The 12101-nt window shown below is 42.5% G+C and overlaps 1 protein-coding gene across 2 annotated transcripts in view; it reads right to left on the reverse strand.

Moving 5' to 3' along the window:
* hdac8 (histone deacetylase 8) overlaps positions 1-12101 on the reverse strand; it is a 42397-nt gene that overhangs the window by 2114 nt on the left and 28182 nt on the right. The window contains exon 11 of one of the 2 annotated variants that reach the window (XM_014207424.2): positions 4731-5582. The exons of the other annotated variant lie outside the window; for it this stretch is intronic. Coding sequence (XP_014062899.1) covers positions 5560-5582 — 23 coding nt within the window. The 3' untranslated portion in view covers positions 4731-5559. Of the gene's footprint in view, positions 1-4730; positions 5583-12101 lie in introns of those variants that run through there. 2 annotated transcript variants of the gene reach the window in all.

The raw sequence follows: 12101 nt of genomic DNA on the forward strand, positions 1-12101 counted from the left end.
CATGCGTGACGAACAAATTGAAACGTCAATCTGCACACACACCTTCACCATATGCTGAGGCTCAGCATGGCCACTTGTTTTAATTGAATCAACACATTTAACTATGGGGTGGAGGAAACAATGCAGAAAGGATATTTAATCACCCTACAAAATTCCATTAACGTATAGCCTACTTTGCATAACACATATAGGCTAACTCATGTTTGTGAGAAATATTTTTTGACCCCATTTGCAAATTTGGTCAACTTGACTAAATAGCTTAGTCAAAACCAGGCTTTTAGCAGATTAATGTTATTGAGTAGTGTCATAAATTGTTTCAAATAGCGCGTAAAATGTATTTCATTTCAGGGTGTAGGCAAACTTCAGAATGCAGATCCGAAAACTGTTAAAAAAAAACCAAAAAAAACAAGTGCTTGGCAAATACAAGTGCACACTCTGCCTTATTGCTCTGCGAAAGAAAACAAATAGTAAAGCAAACCATGGGCAGTGTCAAATAAACATTAGCCTAACGCATAACTTACAAATAGCATTAACAGAAAATGTATACAGGCAAGAACAAACCTTTTAGAAAACCACGTTCAGCGCAGCAGAGAAGGTCCGTGTGTGGAGAGGATTGGTGAGATGTCTAATGAACCCAACTCAACTCGCAAAACCACACCAGTAAGTAAATGTTTTGTCGTCAACTAAAACGTTTGTCAATAGTTGTCTATATTTAGTAAGTCATCCGTTAGGTCCTGTTAAACTGTAGCCATAAAGTAAACGGTTGTGGATCAGGACATTGTCCCCGTGCAGCGTCTCGCCTTCACTCTCAATTTCTCTCTAGACTGGACGACTCCGGCAGAGTTCCCTCAATAGTGTTGTTACTGAATCTAAAGGATTATTCATTCGCTCTCTCTCTCACGCACTCGCACACACACTCGACCCTCAAGAAGCGGCGGGCGAAGTGCGTTTGTGGCTGGACAGCATCCAAATCCCGGCCAAGAGTATGAAGAGAATCGGACAGACGCACATGGCTATCGCCCAACAAACGGTTCGGTTAATGGTTAATTCCAGTACCTTAGAGATCCAGTTTCCACAGTTTCCGTGTGCCCGTCATGAAAGCGCTCTACTGAGGCAGATGTTCTTTATTCTCAAGAGCGAGCGCCTTTCTCTACAATCACAGATCAAATAGTGTTCTATTCTATTCTCAACAGCCATCTCACTGATTATCATTCATGAGGGAACGCATAGCCCCAACACCCCTCAATGCACTTGAAACAATAACTGATGATTTGCACAACATAAAATGTGACACCAAAATGAAAAACAGTGTGGGCCAACACACTCTCACTAGTCTACATAGACAGACACCGTGGATGCTGTCATCAATTAGGTAGGCCTATTTAATATTTAAAAGTCCTCTGTTACAACTATAGGTCAAATAACTCATGTCATCCTGAAATTAAATGACAGACCTGAACATTTCCCCAAATTCGAGGTTGTCATATCAACCCAGACCCATTGATAACGCAGCCGTTTTTTTCAGATCCTCTGTTCATTCATGCATTGATTTTTAACAATTCATCTCAATATTGTCAGAGAGAGAAAAGAAAACATGCCAAGGCACCTTCTTTTAAAACACCACGCGCCTTAATTCCTTTTCAGTTAACCACATAAAGGCTTGCGAGCATCTGTCTTTATTGTGGTCAAGTCCCGTCAGTGCGCGGGGACAGTTCTCATGTAGATGCGGCTTGAGCATGATGTATGGAAGTACGGGGAGTCCTTTTTCTCCCCGGTGAGAAAACGTTATGCAAATGAGACGAACAGTTTTCAATTTCCCTCTTGAATGTAAAACTAGAAAAAACGGGTAAAAACAAACCGACCCACATAAACGCAAAATTAACGTCAGCTTGTAATGTTCAACAACTCTCCTTTGATATAATTTTTTGCAAGCCTAGTTATATTATAGACTGAGCCCTAAAACAAAAATGTATCTTATGACAAAACAATTCATAATCTAAAAGGTCAACTGATGTAGTCAAATGAAATGATGACATCCTATGGAGGGAAACATGTTTTGCATAAAATGTCGTTGGGAAGGCCTGATGCAGTCAGTCTAGTCGCCATGCCATACAGGACATGGCAGGCAGGTGTGCTATTCAACAGCATGAATAGAGATGGGAGTTTGATTTCAGGCTGGGGAGGAGAGTAAACGTTCTTATCCATACACTAGGCTCTGAGTTTCTTTAGTGAAGCTGTCAGGCAGATAGGGTGTGTATGGTTAATGTATGGAAGCCATGCCCTTTCTCAATTGGATTTGCGCAACTCCTACATCCACATTACTCCGCCCTCTCTAGCCTCCTTTTGAAAAAGGTCAAAGGTAATCGAGGTGATGTGGCGAGGAGACTGTACGTGGACGAAAATGCGCTTGTATGAAAGACTCCTCCACTCGCGTGTCACGGTTTTGACGAGATGGGATGCCCCATTGTCAAAAGTGACTTTTCGTAAGTCAGGAAAACGTAAGCTGCAGGTTAGGATAATTAAGGTAGTAGGTTTGGAAAAGTGTTAGGGTTAGCTAAAATGATTTCCGACTTGACTTGAATATGTAAACTGACATCACGTTCACATGAGCGGCATCCCTTCGAGACATGACCCGCGCTTCATCTGTTGAAATACGTTTACAGTGGTGGAGCCCAAAATAAGTGAAAAGTGATTAAAAACTAATTAAATTAGTTGTGCAGGACATTTTTAAGACAATACGTTCCATATTGTTTTTAAACGTGTGTATGCTTTTCTCCAACAAAACAAAAGCTGAATCAAAGGGGGTGTGGCAGATTTCAAAACTCTTCAACAAATGGCAACTTGATGAAAGGTGGCTATCAAGGAGGGAAGGACACTCATTCGTTCGCAAACTAACGAATTGACATCACCACCTGACCACTTATCGGTTTCTAGGTCATGGAAAAGAGGTGTGGAGGACGGGGTTTCCTTCAAATGATTAAAGGCCCCATTAACTAAGGTGGATTGAGAAACATATTTTTGGTTGGCAAAGGACTGATAATTTGGCCATATTGCCAATCCAAGAATAAAGTGATATGCCATGCAACAGCTCTATGCCAAATGTTAAAAATTGTCTTCAAGAAATCTGAGGAATTATCAATGTTTTAAATAGAGAAACTGCTAAGACATACTACATTTTTTTTTGGAATCCAGCTCCCTAGGCCCTGAAGTTGTCTTGTTCTGGTCTCCATGCAATGTCATAATAAGGGGGGTTTGGGGGAGGAGGTGGAAGACAGAACTACCCTACTCTCATGTCTAAATTCATCCGTTTTTACTGAGTCTTTGCGGAATAGGCTGTCACAGAGCTGTTTACAAGATAGGAGTTTCAATCAGTTTCGTCTTTCCTCCTAACCCATAAACAGACTAATGAGTTTCACATGCACTCTGAGGAAAACCACAACTCTGACCACAGAATCCATAAAGTGTGTGTGTCGGTGTGAGTGTGCGTACTCTGTGTGTGTGTTCTGGTTGTGGTCATGATGTTTAAATGAAATCCATAAAGATCACACAGAACTTCTGTTCCACACATGGAACCCACTTTGATTCCCCACCTCTAGGCTGCATCCAAAATGGCACTCTATTCCCATAGGGCTCCAGTCAAAAGTAAAAGTAGTGCACTATAGCGAACAGTGTCATTTGGGTCACAGACCTACATTTGGTGAGTTTCCTATACTGGATGTGATTGAAGCTCATGTTTTAATCAGTTAGTATTAAAAAAAAAATGTTATTTACACCATATAGAAGGCAAAGGTGAACCATAAAAAAAGTTGTACTTTTGTGAAACCAAAAGCAAAATTATACTAAACTGTTCTACACTCCTAATGTACTTACAGTTGAAAGTAAAACATGCGGTTTGAACAGGACTGAAATCAAATTTGCCCGATGCTTTCGCATAAAAGATTTCATTAGACAAGAGATCAGATCATTGACATGCCACTTAAAAACACACTACAATATATACGGAACAAAAATAAACATGTTTTGGTCCCATGTTTCATGAGCTGATATAAAAAGGTCCCAGAAATGATCCATACGCACAAAAAGCTTTTCTCTCAGATTTTGTGTACAAATTTGTTTACAACCCTGTTAGTGAGCATTTCTACTTAGCCAAAATAATCCATCCACCTGACAGGTGTGGTATATCAAGAAGCTGATTAAACCGCATGATCATTACACAGGTTCACCTCGTGCTGGGGAAAATAAAAGGCCACTAAAATGTGTAGTTTTGTCACGCAACACAATGCCACAGATGTCTCAAGTTGAGGGGGCATGCTGACTGCAGGAATGTCCACCAGAGCTGTTGTCAGAGAATTGAATGTTCATTTCTCTACCATAAGCCACCTCCGTCAATTTAGAGAATTTGGCAGTACAGCCAACCTGCCTCACAACCGCAGACCTTGTAACCATGCCAGCCCAGGGCCTCCACATCCGACTTCTTCAGCGTCTGACACCAGCCACCCGGACAGCTGATGAAACTGAGGAGTATTTCTGTCTGTAATAAAGCCCTTTAGTGGGGAAAAACTCATTCTGATTGGCAGGGAGGGCAGGCCAATGCCCTCCCAGGCCCACCCATGGCTACGCCCCTGCTCAGTCATGTGAAATCCATAGATTAGGGTCTAATTTATTTCAATTGACTGATTTCCTTATATGAACTGTATCTCAGTAAAATCTTTGAAATAGTTGCGCTTATATTTTTGTTCAGTTAAGAAAAATGCCCATATAAAGCTCCCGAAAAGTACTGCACTCATGTAGTGAAGATCATCTGTAGCACTAAGATCATAAAACATCAAAGTTCTTGTCAGGATACTCTATATGGGGTGTAAGATTATCTTAATGCTGAAGATTATCTTTGTTTTTGGGAAACTCACCCCAGGGAGGCATGAACATACAGCACCAGGGAAGCAGCTAAAGAGGTAACACTAGCCCCCGACATGTCTGCTTTACTCGTTTAGCACAAATCTTAACATAGCCCACTCTAAATGTTTCCCACACCTAAATATGTACACATTTAAGTCTAATATTACAACCCACCCATAGCCTAGGTTCTAAACTGACAATTTAGAAGCAAAATAGAACAAGGTAGGAATTCTGGGCCATGCAATCTTATTCATTATGATCTAAAAGACAAAAATAATCTTCAAATTCTGATTCATACTCAGACCCTTTGGGAATACGGGCCCTGGAAGCCATTTTTAGAGCAGAAATTCTCAGTCTGGTCCATGGCTAGTCAAGCTCGAATCTCCTCCCACAGTTAAAAAAAAATATATATATACAAAGACAAAACGGAAACATCAGCACCCTACCCTCCTCCTCGTCCCCTACAATAAAACGTCCCCCTGGAAACATTCAAGTCATGTTTTTCCACATTGCTCCTGCTCCACCCACCCCCCCACACACACTCCAACATCTCCCTCTCCTCCCCGTTGGCAAAGGATGGAGCTCCAACATACGGTCTTCATCAGCCTGGCGTGTGTGTTCATTACCCCAGGAGGCCCTGATTGGAAACATGAGACTCCGCTCTTAAACCACATTCTTCAAATTCCCTGTAAACAACAGAGGGGAGGGATGGAGGGAAAAACAGGGTTAAATTAATCATAGATACTTAGAAATAAGCACAATGAAAACACTCACGAAACAAAGTCAAAACACACTGAAAAAAAGCATTAATTTCTCACATTGTGTCCATACAGCGCATGTACGCGCACACACACACCTCAGCCATCAGTGACAGCGTTAGCATGACGCTAAGTGTGAACAGAAGTGCTGTCAGTGATACATCAGATTTATCTGTAGATGAAAGGAGAGTTAACCTCCTGTTACCCTGGTTTAGATAAGAGGAAGGTGTGTATGTGTGTGCGGGAGGAGTAGCCTAGCGGTGACTAAGAGTTCACTTGTCTAAATGTAATGTAAACTAATGTAAACTCACTGTCAACTGCATTTATTTTCAGCAAACTTAACATGTGTAAATATTTGTATGAACATAAGATTCAACAACAGACAAACTGAACAACTTCCACAGACGTGACTAACAGAAATGGAATAATGTGTCCCTGAACAAAGGGGGGGTGTCAAAATCAAAAGTAACAGTCAGTATCTGGTGTGGCCACCAGTTGCATTAAGTACTGCAGTGCATCTCCTCCTAATGGACTGCACCAGATTTGCCAGTTCTTGCTGTGAGATGTTACCCCACTCTTCCAACAAGACACCTGCAAGTTCCCGGACATTTCTGGGTGGGGGAATGGCCCTAGCCCTCACCCTCCGATCCAACAGGTCCCAGACGTTCTAAATGGGATTGAGATCCGGGCTCTTCACTGGCCATGGCAGAACACTGACATTCCTGTCGTTGTTGCCGGTGATGTCTGGTGAGGACCTGCCTAACAACAGGCCTACAAGCCCGCAGTCCAGCCTCTCTCAGCCTATTGCGGACAGTCTGAGCACAGATGGAGGGATTGTGCGTTCCTGGTGTCACTCGGGTAGTTGTTGTTGCCATCCTGTACTTGTCCCGCAGGTGTGATGTTCGGATGTACCGATCCTGTGCAGGTGTTGTTACACGTGGTCTGCCACTGCGAGGACGATCAGCTGTCCGCCCTGTAGCGCTGTCTTAGGCATCTCACAGTACGGACATTGCAATTTATTGCCCTGGTCACATCTGCAGTCCTCATACCTCCTTGCAGCATGCATAAGGCACGTTCACGCAGATGAGCAGGGACCCTGGGTATCTTTCAGAGTCAGTAGAAAGGCCTCTTTAGTGTCCTAACTTTTCATAACTGTGACCTTAATTGCATTAAAAGCATGGGAAACCATGTTTAAACCCTTCACAATGAAGATCTGAAGTTATTTGGATTTTTACAAATCATCTTTGAAAGACAGGGTCCTGAAAAAGGGATGTTTCTTTTTTTGCTGAGTTTGTTCGTTCAGCGATTCACTGTCTGTCGTAACGAGGAAGAAAGAGAATGTGGATACTAAAACGCAACATGCAACAATTTCAAAGATTTTACTCAGTTACAGTTCATATAACAAAATAAGTAAATTGAAATAAATGAATTAGGCCCTAATCTATGGATTTTACATGGCTGGGAATACAAATATGCATGTTGGTCACAGATAAAAGGGTAGGGGAGTAGATCAGAAAACCAGTCAGTATCTGGGGTGACCACCATTTCGTCATGCAGCGCGACACATCTCCATCGCATAGAGTTGATCAGGCAGTTGATTGTGGCCTGTAGAATGTCGTCCCACTCCTCTTCAATGGATGTGTGAAGTTGTCGATACTGGCGGGAACTGGAACACGCTGTCGTACACGTTGAGCCAGAGCATCCCAAACATGCTCAATGGGTGACATGTCTGGTGAGTATGCAGGCCATGGAAGAACTGGAACATTTTCAGCTTCCAGGAATTGCGTACAGATCCTAGTGACACGGGGCTGTGCATTAGTCATGCTGAAACATGAGGTGATGGCGGCATATGAATGGCATTAAGTGCATTGTTTTCATTGTCTGCAGCTTATGCCTGCCTATACCATAATCCCACCACCATGGGACACACTGTTCATGTCAGCAAACCGCTCACCCACACAACGCTATACATGCTGTCTGCCATCTGCCTGGTACAGCTGAAGCCGGGATTCATCCGTGAAGATCACACTTCTCCAATGTGCCAGTGGCCATCAAAGGTGAGCATTGGCCACTAAAGTCAGTTACGACCCTGGTGTGGACGACAAGCACGCAGATGAGTTTCCCTGAGACGGTTTCTGGCAGTTTGTGCAGAAATTCTTCGGTTGCGCAAAGCCACAGTTTAATTAGCTGTCCGGTTAGCTGGTTTCCGACGATCCGGGATGTGGAGGTCCTGAGCTGGCGTGGTTATACAGTGCATTCGCAAAGTATTAAGACTTCCACCACATTTTTCCCCCTCAATCTACACACAATACCCCATAATGACAAAGGGAAAACAGGAATACTTTTTGTGTAAGTATTCAGAAACTTTGCTATGAGTATAAATTGAGCTCAGGTGCATCGTGTTTCCATTGATCATCCTAGATGTTTCTACAACTTTGAGTACACCTACGGTAAATTCGAACTAATTGGACACGATATGGAAAGGCACACACACCTGTCTATATAAAAGGTCCCACAGTTGACAGTGCATGTCAGAGCAAAAGCCAAGACATGAGGTCGAAGGAATTGTCCATAGAGCTCCGAGACAGGATTGTGTCGAGGCACAGATCTGGGGAAGGCTAACAAAAAATGTCTGCAGCATTGAACGTCCTCAAGAAAACAGTGGCCTCCATAATTCTTAAATGGAAGTAGTATGGAACCACCAAGACTCTTCCTAGAGCTGGCCGGCAGGCCAAACTGAGCAATCGGGGGAGAAGGGCCTTGATCATGGAGGTGACCAAGAACCCAATGGTCACTGACAGAGCTCCAGAGTTCCTCTGTGGAGATGTGAGAACCTTCCAGAAGGACAACCATCTCTGCAGCACTCCACCAATCAGACCTTTATGGTAGTGGCCAGACGGAAGCCAGTCTTCAGTAAGAGGCACATGACAGCCTGCTTGGAGTTTGCCAAAAGGCACCTAATGGACTGACCATGAGAAACAAGATTCCGGTTTGATGAAACCAAGATTGAACTCTTTAGCCTGAATGCCAAGCATCACGTCTGGAGGAAACCTGGCACCATTCCTACGGTGAAGAATGGTGGTGGAAGCAAAATTCTGGGGGTTGTCTTTCAGTGGCAGGGTCTAGGAGACTAGTCAGGATCGAGGGAAAGATGAACAAAGCAAAGTATGGAGGGATCCTTGATGAAAACCTGCTCGAGAGCACTCAGGACCTCAGACTGGGGCGAAGGTTCACCTTCCAAAAGGACAACGACCCTAAGCACACAGCCAAGATGATGCAGGAGTGGCTTCGGGACAAGTCTCTGAATGTCCTTGAGTGGCCCAGCCAGAGCCTGGACTCAAACATCTCTGGAGAGACCTGAAAATAGCTGTGCAATGACAGTCTCCATCCAACCTGACAAAGCTTGAGAGGATCTGCAGAGAAGAATGGGAGAAACTCACCAAATACAGGTGTGCCAAGCTTGCACAAAGGCGGAGGTAGCGGTCCTGCTGCTGGGTTGTTGCCCTCCTACGACCTCCTCCACGTCTCCTGATATACTGGCCTGTCTCCTGGTAGCGCCTCCATGCTCTGGACACTACGCTGACAGACACAGCAAACCTTCTTGCTACAGCTTGCATTGATGTGCCATCCTGGATGAGCTGCGCTACCTGAGCCACTTGTGTGGGTTGTAGACTCCGTCTCACGCTACCACTAGAGTGAAAGCACCGCCAGCATTCAAAAGTGACCAAAACATCAGCCAGGAAGCATAGGAACTGAGAAGTGGTCTGTGGTCCCCACCTGCAGAACCACTCCTTTATTGGGGGTGTCTTGCTAATTGTCTATAATTTCCACCTGTTGTCTATTCCATTTGCACAACAGCATGTGAAATGTATTGTCAATCAGTGTTGCTTCCTAAGTGGACAGTTTTATTTCACAGAAGTGTGACTGACTTGGAGTTACATTGTGTTGTTTAAGTGTTCCCATAATTTTTTTGAGCAGTGTATTTAAAAAAAAAAATCAAATTTAGATTAAGGCTGTAACGTAACAAAATGTGGAAAAAGACCAGGGGTCAGAATACCTTCCGAATGTACTGTACGTGGTATGCAGTTGAGGCCGGTTGGACGTACTGCCAAATTCTCTAAAACGACATTGGAGGCAGCTTATGGTAGAGAAATTAACATTCAATTCTGGCAACAGTTCTGGTGGACATTCCTGCAGTCAGCATGCCAATTGCATGCGCCCTAAAAACTTGAGACCTCTGTGGCATTGTGTTGTGTGACTAAACTGCACATTTTAGAATGGCCTTTTATTGTTCCCAGCACAAGGTGCACCTGTGTAATGATAATGGTGTTTAATCAACTTCTAAATATGCCACACCTGTTAGGGGGGGTGGATTATCTTGGCAGAGGATAAATGCTCAATAACAGGTATGTAAACAAATGTGTGCACAAAATTAGAGAAATACGCTTTTTGGGCGTATGGAAAATATCTGGGATATTTTATTTTAGCTCATTAAAATATGGGACCAACACTTTACATGTTGCGTTTATATTTTTTTTCAGTATATGTGGAGACTGTGGGCATCCAGTACCAGGGTTGAAAAAAAAACTACATTTCAGATGCAACAAATGATTTGTGTCATCTGTCCACACTGCATTCTCTCTCTCTCTCTGTGTGTGTGTGTGTGTGTGTGTGTGTGTGTGTGTGTGTGTGTGTGTGTGTGTGTGTGTGTGTGTGTGTACACTGCGGCAGTTCCCCAGATGGACGGTTTATCAAAATGCAAAACGCATAAGTGATGCACTTCCTCAGCAAGAGCAGATATGCAAATGAGGAAACAGAATATGTAAATACACAAAAAGTAACACTTCACTTGCATAACATGGTGATAGAGGGCTTATTTCCAACCAATGAATAACCAGCCGCACACTTTACAACCTTTGTCTTGGGTCTCCATCTGTAGCTTTCAATATCATGTTTCAGAGAGATGCATGTCTGAATATGGTTAGGTAAACACTGTGTGATTGCATAGCGATTGCGAATATGTGTTGAATAAAAGGGGCAGGTCAGACACGTCAGTGTCTATACAGACAATGCTGCTTTGATTTCCTACTATTAACAGACTGTTTCACGTTTAACCAACAAAAGCTATGAGAATGACAATCATACAGTGACTTCAGAAAGTATTCATACCTCTCGTCTTAATCTAAATTTTGTTGTGTTAGAGCCTGAATTCAAAATGGATTAAATAGATTCTCACCCATCTACACAAAACCCCAAAGTGAAAACATGGTTAAAAATGTTACCACATTTATTGAAAAATACAGAAATCGAATTTACATAAGTATTCACACCCCTGAGTCAATACACGTTAGTCACCTTTGGCAGCGACCACAGCTGTGAGTCCGTAAGCGCTTTGCACACCTGGATTGTACTAAATTTGCACATTATATATATATATATATATATATATATATATATATATATAATATAATATATATATACATACACACACACACACACGTGTTTTTTGGTTATTGTCCTGCTGAAAGGTGAATTTGTCCCCCAGTGTCCATTTTGAAGCAGACAACCAGGTTTTCCTCTAGGATTTTGCTTTGCTCTATTCCGTTTCTTTTCATCCTTAACTCCCTAGTCCTTGCCGATGACAAGCATACCCATAACATGATGCAGCCACCACCATGCTTGAAAATATGAAGAGTGATACTCAGTGATGTGTTGTATTTGCCCCAAACATAGCATTTTGTAATCTGGACATAAAGTCCATTTCTTTGCCACATTTTTCAGTTTTACTTCAGTGCCTTATTTCAAAACAGGATGTATGTTTTAGAATATTTTTTATTCTGTACAGGCTTCCTTTAATTTTTTCTGTCATTTAGGTTAGTATTGGAGTAACTAATGTTATTGATCTATCCTCAGTTGTCCTATCATAGCCATTAAACTCTGTTTCAAAGTCACCATTGGCCTCATGGTGAAATCCGTGAGTGGTTTCTTTCCTCTCTGGCAATTTAGTCCGGAAGGACGCCTGCGTCTTTGTAGTTACTGGGTGAATTGATACACCATCCAAAGTGTAATTAGTAACTTCACCATGCTCCAAGGGATATTCAAATGTCTGATTTTTTTATTTTATTTTTACCGGTCTACCAATAGGTGCCCTTCTTTGTGAGGCACCGGAAAACCTCCCTGGTTTTGTGGTGAATCTGTGCTTGAAATTCACTGCTCGGCTGAGGGACCTTACTGATAAATTGTGTGTATGGTGTAGTTATTCAAAAATCATGTTAAACAGTATTATTGCACACAGAGTCCATGTAGGCAAATCTTTACTCATGGATGTATTTAGGCTTGGCATAACAAAGGGGTTGAATATTTACTGACTAACGAATTTAAAGCTTTTCATTTTCTATTAATTCCACTTTGACATTATAGGGTATTGTGTGTAGGTCAGTGACACAA

This window comes from Salmo salar, chromosome ssa07 (assembly GCF_905237065.1).
Source record: "Salmo salar chromosome ssa07, Ssal_v3.1, whole genome shotgun sequence".
NCBI classification, from domain to species: Eukaryota; Metazoa; Chordata; class Actinopteri; order Salmoniformes; family Salmonidae; genus Salmo; species Salmo salar.